The sequence below is a fragment of the Sus scrofa genome, chromosome 4, assembly GCF_054392235.1.
Source record: "Sus scrofa isolate SSC_HxYL_T2T_F1_AM1 chromosome 4, Sscrofa_HxYL_maternal_Yorkshire_Landrace_v2.0, whole genome shotgun sequence".
Classification (NCBI taxonomy): domain Eukaryota; kingdom Metazoa; phylum Chordata; class Mammalia; order Artiodactyla; family Suidae; genus Sus; species Sus scrofa.
In genome coordinates this window covers 46,372,350-46,398,795 of record NC_139386.1, presented here as the reverse complement: position 1 = coordinate 46,398,795, position 26,446 = coordinate 46,372,350, and the positions used below count along the sequence as shown (strand labels likewise).

The 26,446-nt window shown below is 37.6% G+C and overlaps 1 protein-coding gene across 4 annotated transcripts; it reads right to left on the bottom strand.

Annotated features, from left to right (window-relative positions):
- Nucleotides 1-39: 39 nt before the first annotated feature.
- TMEM64 (transmembrane protein 64) lies at nt 40-24,626 on the bottom strand. 4 transcript variants are annotated; one of them, XM_021089135.2, is made up of 3 exons: nt 23,576-24,626; nt 9,519-9,674; nt 40-3,861 (listed from the first exon to the last, which is right to left on the bottom strand). In XM_021089135.2, exons 1-3 carry the CDS (start codon nt 24,380-24,382, stop codon nt 3,670-3,672), a joined length of 1,155 nt encoding a protein of 384 aa, XP_020944794.1. In that variant the 5' UTR covers nt 24,383-24,626; the 3' UTR covers nt 40-3,669. The 4 variants fall into 4 exon arrangements, 2 of the variants coding, with proteins under 2 accessions (XP_020944794.1, XP_084877228.1); XM_085021102.1 differs by lacking the exons at nt 40-3,861; nt 9,519-9,674 and adding an exon at nt 17,541-17,679; XR_014843014.1 differs by lacking the exons at nt 40-3,861; nt 9,519-9,674 and adding an exon at nt 21,010-21,225 and having other exon boundaries at nt 21,725-24,626.
- Between the last annotated feature and the right edge of the window lie 1,820 nt (nt 24,627-26,446).

The following is a 26,446-nucleotide window of genomic DNA, read 5'->3' as shown; positions in this document are numbered from 1 at the left end:
TAGATTAGAGAGGGAAAGAAAAAGAAGAGAGGACAAAAATAAAACATAATCTTTTATTTTCTCAGATATACAAGTGATCTGAGATACCAGTTATCAAGAGATTATACTGATTATCTATTTTAAATTTTCAGCTACCTTAGAAAATATTCTGCAGCAATCACTTTGCAAATCAGAAGTACCAAGTTATTGTTTAGTTGTAGAATTGGTTAACAACTTATATTCAATATATGTGAAGTAATTAGAACTCCTTAGTTTTAAATATCCTGTTAAATACGTGATTCCACTTCCTTCTTTAAAGGCTTTTCAGCTTAAAGACATGACCTTTAAAAAAAAAAAAATGAAATCCTGAACAGTAAATTATAACAGAAATGAGCAATGTCCAATTTAAAAACCAGACAATGTTATTCTGACCATCATTCTGGTACACTGAGTGGCCTGTGTCTGAAACAAAATTCCATTGTTCCTGAGGTCCTCATTAAACCTATCTTTTTATCTCCAAATATAGACTGGTTTTGAATAGCATGGATTTACTGTGAGCCTAAGGATTACCTGCATCAACCTAGCACATACCTAGCAACTTTCATCATTCTAAAGAAAGTCCCACAAATACTGACATATGCAAACCATAGTACCTTTCCCAAGAACAGTTATAATCATCATCGTGCATTAACAAACACAGAAATGCTATGACATGCTTGTAGCTCCACCACTTAGGTCAGTTACAGCAATGGTAAATAATAGTAGATACTGAACTTAATAGCTTCTCAAAGAGGGAAACGTTTTATAGTCATATACTTGACCCTAGCAGGGGACTCTTCTTAGAAAGTCCTGCAGTTGGACTTACAAATGCACAAAAGGTGAGTATTGCTGACTCTGAATAGACCTACAATGTCAATTCAGAACATAAACTCAAAATACACATTCTGATGACAAAGATCTAGTTCTATTATTTTTACAAACCAGAGTACAGATTTCAAGTTATTTAACAAATCAGATGGTCAAATGCAAATAAACAAGAAAGCACTAATAAATTACCATGAACATGTTTTTAAAAGGAGGTGCTGCTGTTTAAAAAAATTACATGACAAAACTTGGCAAAAAAATTAACTAAATCATATAAACCAGAAAATGTGGAAAATAAGAAAAAGCCCCCCCAAATAAAAATAGAATACACCTTTAATCAGATTTAGAGATTCAGTATATTGTATACTTTTAAAAAACAAAGCAACTTTAAACTGCACTTAAATGGTCTGTGAAGTCCAAAACATTTTCTTTTATAAATATATACTTTATGAATGGAAGCAGTAATTTTGCAACATAAAAGATGCTTGTAGAAATCTGTGGCTGCCAAAAATCTGGGATGCAGCATTAAAGATGGAGTGCGTAAGGCATGGTAATGCTTTGTACAATTTATAGACAGCACACCTAAAAACCCAGCAACCAAGTGCAGCTATCAAACAACATAACTATAAGGGACTGCAGTTTACTTGGAGGCTGGAAATGATGCCAAAAAGGAAAACTGCAGTATTTCAGAAGTAGCAAATCCATACTATTTTAAGTAAAAATGGATGATTTTATTACATAAAATTACGTTGGCATAATACAGAAAAATTACTTCTCTTTCACCTTTACAGATGTAAAGTACCAAGCAAAATGCAACAGTTGGAAGAACTCATTACAAACTACCAAAAGGAATTCATTTGGTAAAGTTATTCAAGTTACAAAATGCTAAGTAAAATAAATGCACTTCGAAATACGTGAAGTGTAACAAAAGTGTATGAAAGTGGTGATCTTAATGATTTCATTAACAAATCTAACCGACAAACAAGAAGCACAAGAGAAATATTGTCATGTTAGGCAAAAATAATAAATCAAATGTACTGATCATTGGTATACTTAAAATCATCTTAAAATAATTAAACAAGTAATTAGGATTTAGAAAAGAATAAGAACATTCCAATACTATATATATTTTTCTACTAATAAAAGAAGGAAAGATTTGTAGGGCTATAGACCCAGGCGCCTATCAGATCATTTGCACTGAGGTTTTCTTGGTATGGACATATATAAATGAACTTCACTGTTACTCAAAGTTAAGAAAACTTAGGCATTATGAAGGAAAGGAAAACAATTATAACTGCAATAAGGCAACATGTTTACACATGAAAATGATCAAATGCATCTTTAGCATAAGACTTGACTAATCAGCTTCCAAATAATTCTTTCACACTATAGTAAATCAGAGCAAAGATTTTTATCCTAATGAATAGGCAAATGGAAGGTCTCTGATAAGATGGTATCTTCATAGCTAAAAAAGAGATACCAGAAAATCTGCATTCATATCTATAATCTCTGTTATAAAAAAACTAATCATTAAGATCACAATGAAACTATTTAAAAATATAAGGTGATAAATGAACAATAATATGCCATATGAATCATATACCTAATTATTATCTTTTATATACATAAGTGCTATTAATAAATATACTCAATTCATGCTACAGAATAAAGAATTGAGGACTTAGTTTCACATTTCAGAATTCCTGAGTCTTATCAGAGAAAAACAAGTATCAAAAAACCAAAATAAACCTACTCTATAGTAGGGCAAATAATACAAATTTGGACATTAACATTATACTTACAGTTTTAAAGCTGAAGACTATGACACAAATATATATGTACTTCAAGGTAATTAAAAACATGATTTTAAAGCTTGATTTTTTTAAAAAGGCATTTTGATTAAACAAGGCCACCCAAGTGACATGTTCAATGATGGTAAGTCCACCACTTTAAAGGATAATATCTTTATTTCAAAGCCTAATTATGAACATTAAAAAAAGAAGTTTAATTTAGTAATATTTTTAGTAAGACTGCAATAGGACAGCCCTTTGATGAGAGACCTAAGGAGGGTAAAGCCAATGTAATAAAATTAGAACGTAAGTTCTAATTTGAGCCACCACCTATTAAATAATTTCCCTTTTGCTTTGCATATTACACAGTGAAACTAAAAAAGTTATCTTAAGAGCACTTCAGTCCCACAATGTAGGATTTAAGCTGTGTGTATAGGTGTAAATGGCCCTGCAACAATATGGTCCTTGCAAAAAATACATTTCAACAAAAGTTCATGTCTATTTTCTAAACTATTAAGGAAAAGGGAAACAAAGTGGTCCCACCTAAAATAATTGAAAAAAAGCAAAAAAGACTATACATCCTTTCTGGAAAGACTAACGAAGCAAAGAATATCTGATAATATTACACATTTAAAATTGCATACTATTACTCATCTTTATAAATAGGAAAGATGCATACAACTATTCATGGGCTTTATAAATAAAGACACTAAGCAGAAAAATATTTGGATTATTGTTTCTCTGTTCATAAGTACCCAGAAAGAAAACAATGGGAAAAATTAACTAAAGTGCAGATCTATAGGCCGTTATGGGCATAATGAATGATAAAAAGGTGCAGCCAAAATTGCAACTATATTTACATTTAATATTCAGAAAATTATTTTTGCTTTAAAAAAAATGTGCAATTTAAAAACTAGTCAGTTTTTTTGTGTGTGTGTGCTGTAATACAATTAGAACCTGTGTCTGCCCATTAGTGAGGGGACCACTAGAACTTGGACAGCACATTAGGCTCTTGACAATCATAAATTTATTAGTATCATACAATATTGATTCCACCTCCAGAAAATGTTAGGGTCCTCTTGTTGTAGAGTGAAGAGCCACTGATATCTGGTTGATTGCCTTTAACCAGAGAGGTTTTCAGTTCCATCTCACAAGCAACAATAGCTGCATTCAATTCCACTTGAGCTCGATGAACTACATAAAACATGAGGCCTATACTTATAATAATCTGTGAATAAAAATAAAACATTGCAGTTAACAATATTTTCATATAAAAAAGGAGAAATAAATCCAATAAATATCTGGTTTAGAAATGTTTCAAACAGGATGCTTCTCAAATACAGTCAAGTAAAATTTTTAAATAGTTTATCACGTTGTCATTTATTTTTTCCTTGGCTGCTTGGTGTGGAGGGCCAAAATCTATAGGGCTAATAACCATTATATGATATCAAGTAACCATAAGGCAAGCATACATTCCTTTTACTCTATATAAATGATATTTGCTTGACACATGTCAAGCGTCCTTCTTTGTACCAAAAAGCTTCCTCAAGGAATAAAGAAAATTTCTACAGTAGATGTAAAGCTGGCTAAACTTTTATTAATATTATTAATGTAGTATTATTTCTGTGCAGAACTATAAATATCCATAAGTATTTTTAAGCCCACTTAGAGGGAAGCACTGCCATCTGCAAATGAACTACTTGGTGCAGCAAAATTAAGAATATGAAGAAAAACTTTTAAATAATGAAGTGCTATTAAGTTTCAAAAGAGATTAACAAGCGATTGGGAACATGTAACTGTCTATTCTTGGGGAAAAACAAAAACAAAAGATGATGAAGGAAAAAAATGCCAGTCAACTAGAAAAAGCGTCAAGCTGAAAATCAGGTTCTAGTCTTGTTTTAGCTACTCACTAATGATTTTATTTAGGTTAAATACCTTTAAACCTCATGGCTTCTCCCACTGTCCAAAAAGTTGGGATCCTTCTGTGCTTAAACATTCTCCATACAATTCAGCAGAATGATTAAGTAATCTATATCTTCTAAGTGGTATTCCAAAGTTTATTTGTAAAGCAGTTCTTTAGAGTTTGGAGCAAATAGTCTCAGTAGGAGTCATTTAATGTCTGAGCAAGCTTTCAAAGGCTGCTCTAACCAGTGATCTTAAAATACAATACTGCTTCAATTAAGCCTATGTAAAATTTTAATACTTTTATGAGGGAAGTATTCTAGATACAACTGTTGAGGGTGGTGGGGGAAGGGCAGCATACTGGGGGGAGATACATTGAGTAGAGAGGGGAACCTGGAACTTGTACAAGAGAATACCATTAAGTGAGTACCTATTACTCAACACAATTCCAAGCAAATTAGTTATTTTAGCCATAGGCCTTTAAACCTTGTGTTTGATCTCCAACACGTTAGCTCTCTTAAAAACACAAGATATACTTATTGAATACTCTACGTTTGATACTATATAGATGATGATACCATGTAAAAAGAAGGAAAAAAGGTTAACTAACTGGGGGAGGGTGTGGTAAGATGCTAAGTACTGCTTGAATTTGAGGTGCCTACTCGATATCCAAAGCAATTAAGTGAATGGATCTAAAGGTATGGAATGAAGGCTGAGCTGAAGATGTGTATTAGGGAGTTCTTACAATAAACATGATAACAGCCACCACTGAAATTGTATTGGTCAAGAAGAAAAGTTTTCAGAGTGAGACTAGAAAGTTCACACTAGAATCTTAAGGAAAACTAATTTAAGGGTGAAAAAAGGAGGTGGTGATGATAAGTGAGCCAGGCAAACAGGGGAGAAGATCAAGATAGTGATATCAAAGAAGAAAGTGTTTTTAGGAGTTCCGCCATGGTGCAATGGGTTAAAAACCTGACTGCAGGAGTTCCCGTCGTGGCGCAGTGGTTAACGAATCCGACTGGGAACCATGGGGTTGCGGGTTCAGTCCCTGCCCTTGCTCAGTGGGTTAACGATCCGGCGTTGCCGTGAGCTGTGGTGTAGGTTGCAGACGCGGCTTGGATCCCGCGTTGCTGTGGCTCTGGCGTAGGCCGGTGGCTACAGCTCCGATTCAACCCCTAGCCTGGGAACCTCCATATGCCGCGGGAGCGGCCCAAGAAATAGCAACAACAACAACAACAACAACAAAAGACAAAAAGACAAAAAAAAAAAAAAAAAAAAAACCTGACTGCAGCAAACCAGGCTTGGTTTGCTGCAGAGGTGTGGGTTAAAGGATCTGGTGTTGCAGCATCTGTGGTGTAGGCTGAAGTTGTGGCTTGGATTTCATCCCTGGCCAGAGAACTTCCATATGCCATGGGTACAGGCATAAAATTAAAAAAAAAAAAAAAAAAGAAAACGTTTTTAAAAAGTCTTAGGATGCTAAAATGAGAACAGGAAAATGTACCTGATTTAGAGAAGGTTAGCAATGAAAGTACGATGGAAGGATTTGGCAAGGCCACAGAAAATAAGTTTAGAACCAGTGAAAAAGTTTTTCCAATTCCCGAAAAGGGTCAACTGGCTGCATCTTGATGTGGGATTTTCCCCACAGGCCTTTCTGGATCCCAAGACCTGGCAATTTCTACTGACTCTTTCTAATAGCTCAGTGAAGTAGCAAACAAAACAATACCAAAAAACTTTTTAAAAGTTTCCCTATTAAAACGAAAGAATCAAACACAAATAGAAGGACAAGCTTAATACAAGAAAGCATACAGAAAGGGATTTCTTCCATTGGTAACTGAAAGCAATCTAAGAATACAAGCAGAACACAAGAAGGTTATATTTCTTAGTAGAAAATGAGAGGTTTCTCATTTGAAGGCTTTTGATTTTTCTGTTAGGCAAGTGAAGTAATCTGTTGAGAATGAAGAGGGAAGTGGGGAGGAAGAGAAAATTGTGAGGACAGTGAAGATAAGTTTGAAACAGTCACTGAGGAAAATGGCAGAATGGGAAGACAAAGGAAAGAGACTATAGGACAGTGGTGAGAAATCAGCTGAAGGTTTCTGAGCATGAATTAAATATCATCAATCTGCTTCCCCAAAAGAGCAGGTGCAAAGCAAATCAAAATTTGGACTTATCTGGGAATGGGTTTTTGGCTGATGAGTACACACAAAAATACAGAGCACGGAAAAGATTAACTGAATTGACAAACAATGGAGTCTAACCTGGATTTCAGTACAAGAAATAGTTGTGCCTTCCTCTGAAAATCTATCTGGTATTGCTTTAATTTTATGGACACTGTAGATTCTCTTTAGGTAGTTATAATAGGAGGCAATTTTGTGGCTCATTTCTAACAAATAAGAGAACTTCATGATATTACTCTACTAAGTTTAACCTATGCATCATCCTTTTTTGTCTATGCTAATTATCCCAAGATGACTTTTTACCTTTCTTATTTATTCTCCTGTATACCTTTTGTACGCTAAATTAAATCCTCCCTGACACAAATTAAACTATCAATATATCAAGTTAAGGCACCAATATGCCTTCACTTTTTTTGTTGCTGTTATAGTGATTATTTTTTGTAAATATTTGGGCTAATAAACATTTGCCTTTTTCCCCATTTTGTATCCTAAATAGAGTTTTGTCAACTCAAGCAAAGGGGTAAGAAATTGTTACAAAAAAGAAAATCCCATATTTTAGGAAGCACCACTGAAAATCTATCAACTATTTTGTTCTATTATAATTCCATTAATTATAGCTGAGTAATTTACTAAGATGTGTAGAAATATAAAGTTACTAATAATAAGGAATTCTAATTACAATGTCGGGAAAAAAATGTTTCAAATTGTTTTCCGGAAACTAGGAAAAAATACACTTAAATACACTAAAAAACCTATCTGGGGATGTAGTGTAAATCAGAATCTTAGAGTACCTTGGAATGATTATAAACATAAATTATTAATGTAGATACTACATAATAATGGAAAGTTTAATATATGATTAGCATGCTACACTAATAAAAATAAACCAACTATAATAAAAACTCTAAATCTAAACTCAGGTTAACTTAAAAAAATGTAGCTCTGAAGAAAAAATAGTAAAGAAAAATTAAAACCGACTTACTGAATATCAAAAATACTGCAAAATTTTTGTTAAAGTAAGACCTTTTATTGACAAGCTTTATTTATAGTTTAATGCAAATATTCCTAGGCTTACTTTACTAAACTCGTACTACATAAGCAAAAAGAAAATCAACTCTGGCTTTATTTAACATAGTATTTAATATAATATAGTACCTCAAAAACTTTAGAATAATATCACTAACAAACAGTAAATTTGTAATATGATACAATATATTCAAAAGCAGTATAAATTAAACTTAAAAGTCAATGGACCAATAATTTTTAAGTCATCTATCTCAATATCATTAACTGCTCAGTGGACAATAGTCTGTGGTTCACAAGCATGGTCTCTAACACCAAGTGACTTTGTTCAAATCCTGATCCTACCCCTTGCAGCTCGGATGTTAGACAATTTACTGTTTGATAGTGTACTGATAATCTAGCTTTTAGGGGTCAGAGGTGGGAGGCTTGATTTAGAGCATTTGCCATTTTCCATAATTGTAAATACCCCCATCTTGACCAATTTCATGCTACCAATGTAACATCACTGAATGCACAGTTGAATGTACATAACTGGTTCATAACTGGTAGATAATAAAAGTAAATGCCCACAAAGGTTTTGGTAGGCATTAAATGAGCTTAAACATATGGCATATAAAGTAGTCAAAAAATGTCAGCTATCATCATCATCTTACTAAATCATCAAAAATTATGGTTATTTTATATTTCGGTAAATCTCAGGAATGAAATGAAGCAAATGAATTTTTAACATTTTAAACTTTGTTTTGAGGTACTGAATAAATTTGCCTACACAGCAAGATTTTCCTTTCATCAACTTCTTATATGGAATTGTATGTACCCTAAACTATACTATAATTTGCATGGCAGTAATAATCTATTATACAAATATTATTTGGACATATAATCAAATACATTTTTATTTTTCAAAAGCAATATTTTCTTGTCTTTTCTAGGGCCACTCCCACGGCATATGGAGGTTCCCAGGCTAGGGGTCGAATCGGAGCTGTGGCCGCCGGCCTACGCCAGCCAGAGCCACAGCAACGCAGGATCCGAGCTGCATCTGCAACCTACACCACAGCTCATGGCAACGCTGGGTCCTTAACCCACTGAGCAAGGCAGGGATCGAACCCTCAAGCTCATGGTTCCTAGGCGGATTCGTTAACCACTGCACCACGACGGGAACTCCCCTCAAAAGCAGTATTTTCTAAAAACAATTTTTGTTTACATCAAATTGTACTACAAAAAAATTTACATTGCCAGTATAACAACCTAAAAATATCAAGAGTTCAATAACTTCAAAATTTGAACATAAATTAAGATAAAAATCCAGCCTCACTAAATCTCATTAAAATTATCTTTAGAGAATAAGAATAGATGTGTGTACATGTATAACTGAATCACTTGGTAGTACAGTAGAAATTATCGTAACATTGTAAATCAATTATACGTCAATAAAACTTTAAAAAATGAAAAAACAACTTTAGAAACACAGTATTAATAACACTTTATACAAACTCAGAATACTTGATGAAAAAAGTCACTGCAAAAGAACCCTATTTTTGTCATTCCCTTTTTTGTGTTTACGAGAATTTTCAATAAGTGTCAAGTCAGTTCTATATATTTCCACATATCCACACAATTCAAAGCGTAAATGTTGTCAAAATATGAAGCTGTAGTGAAAGAACAAGAAAAGATATAAAAAGGAAAAAAACTGTCTTATTTTCAATGAAATTTGTTAGATTTAAGTCGGTAATGTCATACAAAAAGGAAACTAAAAAAAAAAGACAACCGTTGGCCTTAAACTCACCTGTAAACAAAAAACAAAATATCCACTAACACTCTGTTCTGCAATGACATCTTCCATGGTCCGCAGGGTGGTACCCAAATAAGAATTCAGGAGCTGTGTAGGAAGCAGTCCAATTGAAGATGCCATCAGATAGTTGGGTAAGGAGAGATCAGTAATCTAGAAGAGCAGATGAAATGAAATGATTCATCACCAAGTAAAATTTCAATTTCACATAAAACTGTGTACAAGTCTTGCTAGCAGTCTTCCCTTCAGAGTAGAGGGAACTGAACTTTTCAAAGCATTCTGGTTTTTAAAAATGATTACAAATGGAATACATATAAAATGTAGAAGATTTAGAATGAAAGTTTAAAGAAAAATTTTAATATTATTCTGCTATTGAAAGATAAAATCTGTGACTATTTTTTTTCTTACATGTAAATAAAATGTGTACACACAAGGATTGCTTTGTAAAAATAATTTTGTAATAATTTTGTAAGTCTTCGGCATGTCATTAAATATTCTTCATAAGCATACTTAAATAGCAGTGTGATCACTGGGCTTTGAAGCCAGGTAACTCTAGAATGACATTTCAGTGCTGAGTCTCTGAGCATTAATTTTTTTCACCCATAAAATGAGGATAATAACCACTATCTTACATGGTTGTTGTTAGGATCAGAAATATTTGTAAATATCTTAGCAAATGCCTAGCACATGACTGACACTCAAAAAGGCAGAAATTATTATTACACAATTAAACTACCACTGTGTGGATGTAGCACAACGTAACCATTCTTCAACTGCGGAACATTTAAATTCCTTCCTTCTTGTATATGTTTGTTTTTTGTTTTTGTCTTTGCTATTATAAATTTTTGTAAACCTATGATGAAAACCTTTGTATATTAACCTGTGTGAGAGACAGTGTCTAAAATATTCTCAATTAAATCCATCTCCCAGTATTCATGCTCTTGTGTGATCCTCTTCCCTAGAGCATGGGATGGACCTAGTGCTTTCTGCTAGCAAATAGACTACAGCATAAGTGATGAGTGTTACTTCCGAGATTAGGTTACAAAAGAAGGGGACTCAAGAAGGTAAGTTACCACGTTGTAACAGCTCTAGGGAGAGGTCCGTATAGCAAGAAACTGATGTCTTCAGCAAATTGCTAGTAAAAACCTGAGACCTTCCAATAGCCACCTGAGTGAGCCTGAAAGCAGATTCTCCCCAAGTTGTACCTTAACATGATGCAACTCTGGTCAACTTTTTGTTTGCAATATTGTGAAAAAACCTGAACTAGAGGCACCTAGCTATACTGCGCAGGAATTCCTGACTCACAGAAACTGAGCTAATATGTTTATTAAGTCACTCAGTTTTGGAGTATTCTGTTACACAGCAAGAAATGACTAACAGCATATGCAACTCCATTATTTTAGGATAGATCATTAGGAATGGAATTACTGGATCAAGCAGTAAAAACTGTTTTCCCAAAATGTTCACACTGATTTACACACTTATCAGTGAGTTATGTATAAGTGTGTCCACTTAATCACAGTCTCAACAACTTTTAAGTTTTAAATTTCAATCTTAGTTTAATAGCAGTAAAAATGATGTTTCATCATTATCAATCTATATACACATAGATTATATACTATTTTAATTTATATTTAGATTACTTTTAGATATACACTTTTCTATTTGAATTCCTTTATAGCTTTATTTATTCATTTGCTCATTTAAAAAAAAATGTTGGTGTTCCTGTCATGGCTAAGTGCTTAACGAATCCGACTAGGAACCATAAGGTTGGGGGTTCAATCCCTGGCCTAGCTCAGTGGGTTAAGGATCTGGTGTTGCCATGAGCTGTAGTGTTGGTCACAGACAGGGCTCAGATCCTGCATTGCTGTGGCTGTGGCGTAGGCCAGCAGCTGTAGCTCTGATTTGACCCCAGCCTGGGAACCTCCATATGCCATGGGTATAGCCCTAAAAAAAGCAAGAAACAAACAAACAAAATTGAGAAAACATTATATTGGGATTAAGGTAAATTTATAAATTAGTGTAAGTCAAACTGAAATCTCCATAATACTCTGTATCCTTATCCAGAAATGTTTTTATAATTACTTAAAAATCTTCCACGTCTTACTAAAATGTGGTCATTTTATTCACATATATCAGGCATTTTTCTTTTTTTTTTTTTTTTTTTGGTCTTTTCTAGGGATGCACCCACGGCACATGGAGGTTCCCAGGCTAGGGGTCCAATCGGAGCTGTAGCTGCCAGCCTAAGCCAGAGCCACAGCAATGCAGGATCCAAGCCGCATCTGCGACCCACACCACAGATCACTGCAACGCCGGATCCTTAACCCACTGAGCAAGGCCAGGGATTGAACCCTCAACCTCATGGTTCCTAGTCAGACTTGATAACCACTGAGCCATGATGAGAACTCCCAGGCATTTCTATTAGTTTATTTCTAAGCATTTTATACTGTAGTTGTTGCTACTGCTATTAATTTGAGAATAACTCTTCCATACCCTCATCTGGGTATTACTAGTATATAAGAAAGCTAGCGGCCACTTTATTAAATTTTATTTTACTAACTTTAAAATCTGGTATTTTAATCAGCTGTAAGTTACTCTTTATAATCTAACCTAATAATCATGTAAATCATATTTTCAGTAAAGCTACATCATCTCTATTCATAGATGATTAACTGGAGATGTACCACTGCTGGTTTGGAAAGAATATTGCAGTAACTGGTTGTTAACGATTCACCCAAACAATTACTGACTCAATAACTGCTCCATGCAATATGATATGCTCTGGTAGGTGCCTGCAAGAGAGAGACAATAAAACAAAACTTCTATCTTGAAGAAGTTACACACTGAAAGTACACACCAACTAACTCAGAAACAGGCAGAAAGGGAGCCTTGAGAAGGGCCACAAAGAAAGTATGAAAGAGTAAATAGGGATTAAAATCTCTGTAGGGGTGGGGGCCAAAGGGCAACTTTGTGGGAAAAGAGGACTTTCAATTGGACTCCAAAAGCTAAATACAGGTTTGGGAGGTAAAGATAGGTGAGATGAGGAAGGTAAGGAAGAGAATGAACAAGGACAGTGTGGCAGGGAACATACAGGATGTACAAGTAAAGCTAGCAGTACAGCTTTGATTGTTTATTACAGGGCAAGTGAATCCTGTAAAACAAAGACAGGACAAGTATTTGCAGTGATACTTGTTAGGGCCCTTGGGTGAAAGGGAAACTAGTTTGTACTCAGTAGAAAAGCTCTGGGGAGTCTAATTAAAGAATGAAGTGAATGAGGCTAGATTTTAGGAAGATTCCTCTGTTAGTTTGGAGCACTTAAAACTTTCTTTAGATTAAACATATCAAATGTATAACATAAGTAAATACAATGAAAGCAAATCATATATTACAGCTAAGAATAGCATTATATGTTATGGAAATTATTTTTAAATAAATATTTAAGTTCCAAAATGTCAGAATGCGAAGCTTTAGTCAGTAATCTTTAGATGTAATGAAGTTTCTCTAATTAGAACACATAATTGACATTCATGGGTGACATCAATAATATCCAAATGGCTATTTTAAGAACAGATATCATAAATCTGAAACAACCCAGCCACTCAACTCTTTAACAAGACCTTTGTCCAAAGCATAAATCAAAGTTTATCAAACCTTTCATGACCAAACTTCATCTTATGGAAAAGCCAAGTGTTATAATTTATATACAGTTTTTATGAAAAGCTGCATGGCTAAACAAAGCGAAAAACTAATTTCAGTTAATCACTGCAAACTGTTTTGCTGGAGTGTCAAATTATTTAACAAATGGAACATCACAATAATACACACATGCACACAGAGTTTTACAACTAAGTTTATTAAAGATAAATAGGTCTTAAATTATTGTAATATAGCATTTCCTATAAGCCAAGATGCTATTTAGAACCTGCATCTAGTTCCAGTCTTTGACAAACATAGTTAATTTAGAATACCTGTCCTCACAAAGAGACCCATCCAACCTTCTTTTCCCACCGACTTTTAAAAAAATCTGTTTCCTTGTCCTACTTAGCAAAAAGATATTCAATGTGAGCCTAGAATATTCCCACTGGAATTCCTGCCTATAATAAGCTGGGATCTTGGCTCACGATTGTTCTCCTACTCCAAAGACTCCTAGAAATCTCAACCTAGGATGTAAACATTGACCTGCTAGTTAGTTTCTATTATTAGAAATATTTCAGTGAGCTTCAGGGATGGTGAATGCTACCTGATTGCCATTCTCCCATGCTTTTAAAACTCTTAAAGCACCGTGGAAGTAAAGACATTCTCAGTTCCAGAGGTTCTGTGTTTACTTGTAAATGTAATTCACTTGCCTGGGTTAGTATGAGTTAATGTAGAACATCACTATATTCCAAGGGATGCTGCTTGAACCTGAGGCCGCTATCCTCAGAACAGCACAAAGCACAGCTTTGCCAGCAACCTGACCTTCAGCTCCTCTACTTTCTCAGTTTACAGTTGTTTACAAAACAACTTTACAGGCTTTAATTAATTTATTTATTTTTTCTTTCTTCTTAGGGCCGCACCTGTGGCATAAGGAAGTTCCCAGGCTAGGGGTCTAATGAGAACTGCAGCTGCCAGCCTATACCACAGACGTAGCAATGCCAGATCTGAGCCACATCTACAACTTATGCAGCAGCTCACTGAAATGTAGGATCCTTAACCCACTAAGAGAGGCCAGGGATTGAACCTACATACTCATGGACCCTATGTCGGCTTCTTAACCCGCTGAGCCACAAAGGGAACTCCAAAGAAGAACGCAAAGATGATCTGTGTACAGAAGAATGCAAATTTTATCCACAGCTCTGAGAATCTATATTAGTTTTGGCAAATTATACCTTCCTGTATAGTTGTGTTTCTTGGTTTATGTAATAGCAATGCTGTTTATTGACAAAGTTAATATTAAGTAAATTCTAATTAAAATATATATTTAGTAGTATTACACACAAAAATAATGAATTCCTATAATAATTTAGTTTTTACCTCCATAAATATGAAACTTTAAAACCTGGTTTAATGAAAAACATTAACTGCCCATCCTCTTCCCTTCCCCAAAAACTTCTTTCCATGTTCCCAATCTCAGTTGCCTTAGCTAGACATTTTCACAGTCAGTCACACAACTCACTCTTCCCTCATTCTCCCATATCCAAAATCATGTACACTGTCTTAAGGATTTTATGTTCTAAACATCTAAGAAATCTACTCACCATCTGTTCCTATTCCTATTCAGTTTCCTTCTCCCTTGTCCTGACACTCTAGGCCTACCACCACTCACAACCTATCCTAAATTTTGTAGCAGTCTTTTAAAAATGCAACTCTAATCCTACTTAAACTCTTTATTACAGCCTTCAGAATGCAGTTTAGGTTCTTCAACAGGCAAAGTGCTTCATGACTTGGCCTCTGACTGTCTCATGCTTCATGTCACACTATGTTCCAGTAACATCAAAATTCTTTTACTTAGAACACTCCTTGCTCTTTCCTTTCTGGGCCCGCATACATTGTTGCTTCTGGCAAGGACACTCCTACTCTCCCTCCCACTCCTTTTATTTGGGCAAAATCCCAAATGGTCTTTCACTACTCAGTCAACCATTTCTATAAGAAATCTTTCCCAAGCTCCCAAGTCTGCATTAAGAACTGCTTTCAGGTTCTCTGTATTTCCCATCTATCCTCTTCATGCTAGAGAGTAATCTAAGGTTATACCATCTGTTTGCCTTTAATCTCTTTCTCAGACTATAAATTTGTAAAGGAAGAGACACATCTGTCTTGTTCTTCATTGTGTTTCTAATCTTTTTTAGTATGATGCCTACTACAGGCATTAGGTGCTAAATACATGTTGACTGGATGCTGACTGTATCAACATTAAAACTGTTTTCTTTATAAATGTGGAAACTTAAAATATTCACCAGTTTATAAACAGGCTAGCATAGCATGCAAAGTCATTTGTAATTGGCTCTTCAGAAACCAAAAACTCCTTCCCAGAGAAGGAGAAGGAGAAAAATGTTTTAAATGGAAATTCATTATCAGTGAAACATACGCCTTGATATATCCAGAATGCTTTCTCCACTAGATTACAAGCTCCTTGCACTAGACTGCAAGCTCCTGGGCTGGACTTTGTTTTATTCACTGCTATTCTATTTCTAGCATCTAGAACAGCAATAGGCAGAGTAGGTATCTTCCAGTTACTTGTTGAGTGAATGAATACTGAATGAACACTAAAAGCATTTCTAGTAACCTCTGAGGTCAACCTGATATCAAGGCTTAGACCCTTTCAGAGTTAGGCAGCTACTCTGAAAGTACTGAGGAAAGTCTTGCTACTGGGTGAAAGAAAAAAAAACAAACAAACAAAACACCAAAAGCAAAACAAGGGCTCTGAGACACCCCTCTAACAGCTGGAAATGGCACCATAGGAGAGGCTTCTACTGACATAGATAGTTAGGTCAATAAATCTGTCTACAATTCAGAAGGCATCTTCACATATAGAGACTTTTCCATTGGTTCAATACCCCTACATTAGGAACTGCTTTTAATTGTTCCTAAATATTTTAGGAGTCACAGTTCCATTTGAAAATATGATTAATACACACACTCACACACTGAAACTTCTTCTCAGGGGGGAAAAAAATACCTCACTGCATGCATCTTCTGACACATAAATTAAAAAGATCTTCTTTATAGAGCTATGATAACCTATAGGTTTATTACTTTTACTCCTTCAACAAAAATTTATCAAATACCTTCTACATATAAGGCCCAGCTCTAAGCACGAATAAAGATAGAGACAGAAAATCACAGCTGACTGTGTAGTCATTTTATTTTGCAGTATACTTAATGAACAAAATGTTCATTCAGTAAAAAGTTGTAAAAATCACTTAAAACATTCACTCACAATGATATAAAAGGAAAACACATGCATTAATAAATGCAAAGATTAGAAAAATAAACACAAAAATGTTAATGACTTTTTCTTCTTTGTACTTATAATTTTCAAAGTTTTTACAAAAAACTTTGTAGACAGAAGAAACAAATACTGCTAAAATCTGTTTTATCAAGACTGCTTCTAAAGAAATTTTTTATCTAGGAAGGGTTAATAAGATATACTGTATTTGTTACTAAAATACAACAGACTAGAGATATAGCTTTGTGAATTTTAAGCCCATATATGACATATAAAAATCACAGACGCTGGTGAGATAACTGAAAAGGCACAAAGAGGAGAACACAGTTTGGAAGAGGTAATGGCCGGTTATACTTAGTAGTACTGAGGTCTAAGGATGTGGCCTGAGGTGGCATGACATCTGTCAACATATCTAAACCTTACATTTAAAAATGTAAAAAACATTTTTAGTTTATGTGCCATGCAAAATCAGACAGTGGGCCCATAGCCACAGTTTGCTGACCCCTGTTCTAAAGTCCTGGGATGATGTCTAACTGAATTGTACAGAACCTTGCCCAGTGCCTGATGGATGGGAGGTCCTCCATAATATTTGATATGGGAAGCCCTCCAGGGCAAGCGCTCTGCAACTAAAACCTGGATATCTCTGAGAAACTCAGCACTTTGCAGACCAACAACAGAATCTTAGCTAAATTAATTTACTAACATACATACTAACATACTAACTGTACTGACTAAGTAACATACAGTTACTAACTGTATGTTCCTCAACTGCCTCAGCTTAAGATGAGGATTAGAGTTTATATGAGCATTAAATAAGTACTGTGTACAGATTAGAAGAACTGTTTCTGGCACATAGTAAGTACAATGTAAATAATGGTTAAATTACAAAAAACAGACAAACAAAAAAAACCTCCAAGTTTCAATGTCCTCATTTTTTTTTTTTTTTTTTTTTTGTCTTTTTGTCTTTTTTGTTATTGTTGTTGTTGCTATTTCTTGGGCCGCTCCCGCGGCATATGGAAGTTCCCAGGCTAGGGGTTGAATCGGAGCTGTAGCCACCGGCCTACACCAGAGCCACAGCAATGCGGGATCCGAGCCACGTCTGCAACCTACACCACAGCTCACAGCAACGCCGGATCGTTAACCCACTGAGCAAGGGCAGGGACCGAACCGCAACCTCATGGTTCCTAGTCGGATTCGTTAACCACTGCGCCACGACGGGAACTCCTCAATGTCCTCATTTTGGAATGCAGAAAATGGAGACAGAAATAGTAAGTGATGAGCAAGCTACAAATTTTATCACAGCTATGCAACAGGTATACTACACATTTTACAACAGACTTCACTACACATTTTACAACATAAAGTATGGCTCAAAAGAGCAGCTCAAGATGTCAAAGTAAATGTTAGAACCAAGTCTGATTTTGAGTGTGTGATATTTTGTCCTCTATATAACTCTGCTTCTTAATCACTGATACCTCCTCAAAGGACTGTTGTGATGATTAAGGGACATTATGCATGTAAATCTGCTCTGCAAACTATAAAGTGGCAAACAACATGAATAAGAGGATCTTCCATGCTATGTTTTATATTATTTATTAATTTTTTACTTTTCTTTCTTTCTTTTTTTTTAGGACCTCACCTGCGGCATATGTAAGTTCCCAGGCTAGGACGTCGAATCAGAGCTGTAGCCTCCTCCGGCCTATGCCAGAGCCACAGCAACGCCAGATCTGAGCCATGTCTGCAGACTACACCACAGCTCATGGCAATGCTGGATCCCCAACCCACTAAGCGAGGCCAGGGATTGAACCTGCAACCTCATGGTTCCTAGACGGATTCGCTTCCACTGCACCACGATGGGAACTCCTATATTTTTATTTGAGGTTTCATAGATTTAATCATGATGGAAACAAAATTTCCCATATGGAATTATTTGAGAAGTTTTTCTAGAATCAAATTAAAAAGAGAAAATAGAATCATTTTTAGGATCTCCTATAGAACGACAACACAATCACATCACTTTGCAAGTTGCAAACACCAATAACAACCAATTATCGTGTAATATTTTTTGGATTAAAGTTGACATTTCAGGGAGTTCCCATCATGGCTCAGCGGTTATCAAGTCTGACTAGGAACCATGAGGTTGTGGGTTCGATCCCTTGGCCTCACTCGGTGGGTTAAGGATGTGGTGTTGCTGTGAGCTATGGTGTAGGTCAAAGGCATGGCTCGGATCCCGAGTTGCTATGGCTGTAGCGTAGGCTGGCAGCTACAGCTCTGATTAGACCCCTAGCCTGGGAACCTCCATATGCCGAGAGTACAGCCCTAAAAAAGACAAAAAAAGACAAAAAAAAAAAAAAAAAAGTGACATTTCACAGGAGGTAACATTAAACTGTAGAAGTCCAGATGTCTTCAAGGGTGCATCTTACAAAAGACCTTACAAGAATGCTTGCTTACTAAATACAGAACGGGATGTTATTCTTATGAACGTTTACAGTTTTCGACTTTCTCAACAAAAAGAAAATCTTGAAGTTCGAAGCTACAGACAAGATTTGCTATGTTTGAATCAGAAATAATGATGTCTACCTCTTAGAATGCTGAGGATGAAGTAAGTTAATATATCAAAGGGAACTTAGTAATTGTGAAATGACAGGGGAGAGGGTATAGAGGTAAGCCATAAGGGTGTGGAATATCTTGAGGGAAAAGAAACCCACTTGAGGGTTTCCCACAGAGTACCAAGATCAGATGTGCATTCTAGAAAGATCTTTCTGGAGAGAGGAAAAAACTGAAAATCCATGCCTATAACGAAGGAGACCAAAAGGGAGGCCTGAACCAGGATAGTGGCAGTGGACTGAAACAAAGGGTTCATGAGGCAGAATCCATACGGAAGAGTCATGAAGACTGCTACAAAACACTGCAGTTTTCTCTTTTTCCTGGCATATACATTTTCTGTTTGACGTTAGCTCTGGCCATATATCTTGTTCAGGCTACTATAAAGTAAGATTAATTCCAGGTGAAGGCTTTAAAAACCAGTGTGCAATTCACCATGTCACAGAAACCTAGTGAAAGATTGTGGTTCTGTCAGCTTGAATCCCAGAGTAAAAATGACATGAAACATAGACTCCCCACCAGTTTCTCAAATCAAACAGAACCTGGATCTGTGTCATGTATGTAAACAAACCTACACAAATTGTTGCTTTTTAACTCATTGAGGTTTGGGGGTTACTACTAAAGCATAATTTAACCTATCCTGAGTGAAGCAGTAAGAAATACACACTCTAGACAGACTGCAAGTCTAGACATCTGTCTTAATGTACAGTAATACTTACAGATACGGACTACATCAAAAACACTAGGGGGAAGAAAAAAAACTTCACTACCTAGCAGAAACAATGAGTCCATCTTTAAAAGTGGTAAAAAAAATTAAAATATGTACTTGGGAAATTATATTTCTTATGACCTAAGAATTGATACTAAAAGTATTATGTACTTATTTTCCATTTCAAGAGTTTCAAAAGTGGAGTGTCAGTTTGCTTATCCCTTTTCAGCACATGTGGGAGAAAGAAAGAAATAACAGTTAAGAACAGATAGGAAGTAAGGAAGAGCCCCTTTCTTTTTTCCATATATTCACCTTTTACAATCTGCTCCTGCCTCTAAAATGTAAATACTCCTACCTCCACCACTAATAACAGTAACTGCTGACAATTTTTGAGAATTGAGTATGTAGACAAATACTCAATGCCTTCAGTGCATTAGCTTATTTAAGCCTCATAACTCAGCATGGACCAACCAAGGACTATTTCCAAAGCTTGCACCTCTCATGATCACTATACCTCACTTCCTCTTTGAGAGAGTCCCAGATACATTTTTTTAATCATGGGCATTGATGAAAGATCAGTCAGTTGTGGGCACTTAAGTTTTAACTGGAATGGGAAGGGGGGAGGGGTATAATTTAAAAGATAGGAAGGGAAGAAGAAAACAAAAGAATTATGGCCTGGAAAGGGGGCAGCTGTGGGTAGCCAGACAGGTATGAGGGCAGAGAAGGTAAAGGTAGAATGAAGTTCTAGAAGGCAGAAAGGAAAGTTAGGCTAAAACAGAAATCAGCTAAGCTAAACTTTCTTTTAATTCACATACCCTGGGTGAATTCAGTAACTGAATTTCAGTAATTGAAAGAGCTACTAAGCAGATAGTTAATTATAGAAATGAACAAGATGTAATAGACTTGCTCCACAACCCACCCTGCTTATGGTGAAGAGTGAGAATTTCAAACAGTACGATGCACTTTTTCAAGCCAATTTGGGGTTTAAACATCAGATCCACCATTTGGTAGGGGGGTGATCCTGAACAAACTCCTGGACGGTTGAGCCTCCATTTCTTCCTCAGTAAAACTATGCCAATAATACCTATTTCATGAGGTCATTTTTCTTTTTTTCCTTTTCTCTTGATCTCACAAGGCCAAATTGAGAACTGCCCCTTGTCACATTTGGTTTCAATTACATAATTGCCTTAAATTATTTCCAAGCACAAAGTAAAACTTCTCATTCACATGTTTAATTATGTTTGAGATTATTTTTGTTCTTTTTTTTTTTTTTTTTTGGCTTTTTGGCTTTTTGCCTTTTCTAGGGCAGCTCCCGCAGCACATGGAGGTTCCCGGGCTAGGAGTCTGTCTAATTGGAGCTGTAGCCACTGGCTTACGTCACAGTCACAGCAACGTGGGATCCAAGCTGTGTCTTCGACCTACACCACAGCTCACGGCAACACCAGATCCCTAACCCACTGAGCAAGGCCAGGGATCAAACCCGCAACCTCATGGTTCCTAGTCAGATTCGTTAACCACTGAGCCACGACGGGAACTCCTGTTTGGAATTATTTTTAAAAACCTATTTTAATGTTAATAAATAAACGTATAATGAATCTACATTACACACCCAGGACTACACTAGGTTCTAAATATACAATGACGAAACAGATCCATGGTTTGAGACCATCTTCAAATCATAGTGCAAAGTTTGACTACCATTTATTTAGTACCTAGGTGACCCTAGGTAATAACATCAGGTAAGATGACAAAAGTCAACATGTATTTGTTAATCTAGGCTCAGTTGTATGTATTTATTTTATGTAATCATCTCAATAATTTTACGAAGTAGATACCATTACTTTTCCTATTTTGCAAATAAGAAAATGAGGAGTTCCCGTCGTGGCCAAGTGGAAACGAATCCATGAGGTTGGAGGTTCGATCCCTGGCCTCACTCAGTGGATTAAGGATCCAGCATTGCCGCAGGCGAGGCTCAGATCTGGAGTTGTGGCTGTGGTGTAGGCTGGTGGCTGTAGCTCTGATTAGTCCCCTAGCCTGGGAAACTCCATATGCTATGGGTGCGGCCCTAAAAAGACAAAAAGACAAAAAAAAAAGAAAGAAAGAAAGAAAATGAAGCACAGAGAGGATAAGCAACCTGACCAAGGTCAACAGATTCTCTGGGGACAGCAGAATTCCAGACCACTAGCACTGTGTTCCAGACTATTAGACAACAGTGTATAATATATTCATAATCATCTTCTGCCACATTAGTTTAAAGATTAGAAATAATATGTGATAAGAGCCTAGGACAGTAGGCACATAATAGGTGCATAAGAAAATACACAAGGAAATAAACTATACCGGAGAGAGAAGCAAACTAAAGAATGAAACTTTCAGGTTTCTTAGTTCCAATACTCTTTCAATGCCTTAGGATACTTAATTGGGTCAAAGCAGATGTTTATAGGAGGTTGTGAAAAGGTGAAAATTTAAGGCAGAGAACAAACAAAACTACCTGTGAACACCAAACTTTATCTGTACAGAAAACTCCTTATCTATTTCCAAGCCTCCACAAGCCTCACTCTACAGTCATTTTTGCTGTTGGCTAGAATCAACATGAAATTTGCAAAAGCCATTTAAAAGAAAAGAATAAAAAAGGAAAGATCTTAATTTCATCACAGACAGGTAGGTTGAGTAGAACTCTTGATACAAAACAAAATGGGAAAAGTTTCTAGAGACTAACAATTTACTTTTGAAACAACACAAAATGAGAAAGTTTCCAGAGACTAGTATTTTTGAAACAAAACAAGGTGTCAGAATCACTAACACAATAAAAAATACATTGATTCCTATTGTTTTGAGTGCTAAATCTCTTCACTTCTTACAGAGTTTTCTTTAGGTGCAGCTAAAGGGTGAGTTGCTGGGAATCTCTAAAAGAACTCTTTGTACTTTGGAACCATTGAATTTGAGGAACTCAGTAACTAGTTCAACCTCTTAACCTTAGAAAAGAGGAGAGCAAAAAAGAGGGCAAATAGAGTTAATAATTTGTTCTTAAGACACTAAGTTTTAAATACTGGATTCCTTTCTTCCAATGGGGATGATTTCCTCACTAGCAATGTTTCTATTCTTCAATCACCTTGCAATGACATGTACATTACCCAGAAAAATCTAAATTGGATAAGCAGAACATATGCATATAAGGCAAAAAACAGTGTAAGAGGTGTGTGAAAAGAAAAAAATATATTCTCACTGGGAAAAAGGTTATCTGTCCTATTTTGTTTCAAAATTAAGTTCCTCCAAAGAAAGATAAACAGGAGACTTTCCCCCAATATACTGTATTAAAACAAAATTTTTAAAAAAGGCCTATTAAAAATTTTAGTAAATTCCAAAACATGGAGTCTGTAATCACACCTTACATGGTTTAAAGACTTTCTTCAGCCTTCTATTGTTAAAAACTTGAGTCAAAGCCCTTGGAGGCATTTAAGCAGGTTGAGAGAGAAAGCTAGGGATGTGATGCCTTTACTCCCTGACAGCTGACAAATGTTTAAAGCGGATATTTCCATTCACCAATCCCCATAGTTTTTTAACCCTTCATTTTTAATCAAACTCATATGCCAAAGAGGAGTCGTTTTTTCTCTACCAAATCTCCCACTGAAGGCCTGACTTAAATTTGCATTATTTGTTTGAGAGTTCTCAAGGTACGACAGAAAGTAATTTTAACTCCTGTTGTCAATGTGACTTCCCCGCTGGCATTCATCGGATGGAGCGCCCTCCCAGGGCCGTCACAAAATCCTTCAAATACAAACTTGGAGAGAGCTGGACCAGCGGGATACCACTTACCGAGAACACTGCATTCTGAAGCCCAAAAGGTATGGGAGTCAGTCTGGCCAGTGCCACCACTTTCAGCCCGCTTCCTCCCTCCACGACGCGAATAACTGCACTCAACTTCTCGCTGCTCTGGATCCTAGCGGCCACCCAGGCGGTGAGCAGCCTCTTGCAGACCACATGGGCGATAAAGGTGCCGATGAGGACGCCCACCACCATCAGTCCCATTCCCAGCACGAAGCCGTACAGGTAGCCCGCGGCCACGTTGAGCACGATGTAGCCCCAGCCGCAGGGGAACGAGACCACGATGAAACCCACGACGAAGAGAAGGACTCCAAGCAGCGAATCGAGGGTCTCTACCCAGAGCAGAAGGTGCTGCAGGTAGCGGCGGACCAGGGCCAGGGAAGCGAAGCACAGCGCGGCCAGCACGCAGACCAGCACCAGGCTCCGGCACCAACAGGTGCTGCCGAGGCAGCAGCAGCGCCAGTTTCTCACCTCAGCCACGCCGACCACCACGCCGCCCCCGCTGCCACTCCCGGGGCTGCCAGCCAAGGCCCCGCCCGGCGCCGGCAGCTCTGAAGCCGCAGGCTGACCGTGGCGCTCCAGACAGGCGCCGAGCAGGGCCCCGGAGGCCGCCGCCGCCGCTACTGCCGCCGCCGCCGCACTCGCCCCGCCTCCACGGGGGAGGCTGTCAGCTGAGTTGTCCCTGCTCGCCGCCAGCTGCTGGGCCCAGCGGGGCGGCAGTTCGGCGTGGCCCGGAAGAGTGGCGTGCTGCAGGAGCCGGGGCAGCGTCTGGAGAAGGCTCCCTCCGGGGCTCCACATGCCTCGGCCCAGCACAGACCCTCAGCCGGCCAGCCTCTCTGCCTCCGATCCCGTGAGGCGGCGGCCCTTCATGGCGCCCCACACGCCCGGCTTCGCCTCCCTGCGTTCACCTAGGTGGCAGGAGAGGGTCTTGGAAAGAGGCGAGGATTCGGTGGCGGAGGTATGTTTCCACGGAGAATGAGGCAACCCGGTACCCCTCACCAGCCGAGCCCTCCTCTTTTTGGCCACAAGGGGCGTGGGCCTCAGCGCGCGGGGGTGAGGCCTGGCGCGAGCTAGGTCTAGCCCCGCCTCCGTGACGCAAGCCCCGCCCCCGTGACGCATGGCCTCGCCTGGAGGAGGAGGTGAAGAGGAGGGGTTGGTGACTGCCTGAGAAGGGTCGTGGGCCTGAGGGGAGAGGCTAGAAGGGTATGGAGGGGGCCGCAGTGAGGTGGAGGGTCCGGTGACCCGAGTGGAGCCTGAGAAGTTCCCGGCCTTCCTTGTTGAAGCGCCTTTTTGCCTTCGGACTTAGTCCGCCAGCTGTTAGGATCTTTTCCCAAGAGGTATTGGTCCTTCCTGCAGTAACCTCTGATCGACAGCTCCTTTGGTGGCACTAGAGGAGGAGTTCTTGATCTGCTTTAAAAATTTTCTAGTTGCTTACCTTCGTAGATAGTGAAGCCTCCTTGCAGGTTTCAGGTTGTCCTTTGGTCCTTAAGGAACTGAAGGAATCAAGTACAAAGGCTGAACTTTAACAGAATTCCCCTTCTGATCTCAGAGATTCTTTATTAAGCTGCTGACTCTTGGACTAGGAACTTCTTAAAAAGATTCAAGGAAGGACATTATTCAGGGTTCACAATCTCAGAGGGCTCCTTCTCAAACTCCTTTGCTGGTTTATTTTCTTCCTTTCGTGCCACTAAGGTTAATGTTCCCCAGATCCTCTTCTTCCTGTTTAGAGGTCTTAGCCCTTATCCAAGCCCACAGCTGATAACCTCCAAGTCTAGTCTCTTTGCCTGTCTTTGCCTGTCTGTCCCTCTCATTCCAACCTGTGGATACATCCAGGTGGAATTCCTGTAGCCACCTCAAACTCAGGATAACTTGGTAGAAAGATATCAACTTAGGCTTGCAAAGGAGATTTAATAACTGTATAACTGGTCAAGTCATTAATTCCTGAAATTCAGTGTTTGTTTTCAAATTCCAAAATGAAGGTAATACCACAACTCTACCACATAAAACTGTTGTGAAGATTAAATAAAATAATAAAGATGCTTGGCACTATGCTTGGAATCAGTATTCAGCTATGTGAAGGTATCCATAATTAAAATGTATTATTCGTCATAGACCTACACTTTCTTTTGAGTTTCTTACTTCAGCAGATAAACTTCCAGCCATATACTGGCCAAATAACAGACCAGGACACTGTGAGTCCTTACAGATTAGGTGCCTGCTTTCTCTTTCATGCCATTCATTTCAGTTGTGTTGGTTGGCTGAGTCACATAAAGTCTCTCAAAGGTGTCAAGCACAGGTTGCTTCCTTCACCTCCTTTTTTGATTTCTGTGGTTCAAAGAGAGGAGAGCTCCATTATTTAGCTAAAGTTTTACTTCCTCTGTGGAAGCTTCTAACACTACTTTCTCATTTCCACCACACCAAACTTGGTGTTTCCATTCCATTTCCACTCTGCTTTCTACATTATCACATTTGTCTACTGTGCTGAATTTTTTTGTTTACATCACTGTTTCCCTCTTTAGACTGAATTTCTTCAAGGTGGGCCCATTACCTATTTAATCTAAGAAGCAGTAAACACTTTAAATGTTTGTGGAATGAATAAATCCCAGTTTATAGGGGAAGGTAAGAAAGCAAGGAGGGTAACAGAATTGTCTGGGCAAGAACCCATGAAGGACTAAAGTAGCAGAATAGTCATAGAGTTAGTAGGATGGGAATAAATTAGAAGTCTATAGGCTCGATAACTGATTAGATGTTAGAAGAGAGAGAGGAGGAGTCAAAGATAGTACCTGGGTTTTCTATTTGAGGTAGTGGATAGATAATGAAGCCACTGACCAAAGGAAAGAATTTGAAAAGTTTGTGAAAAAA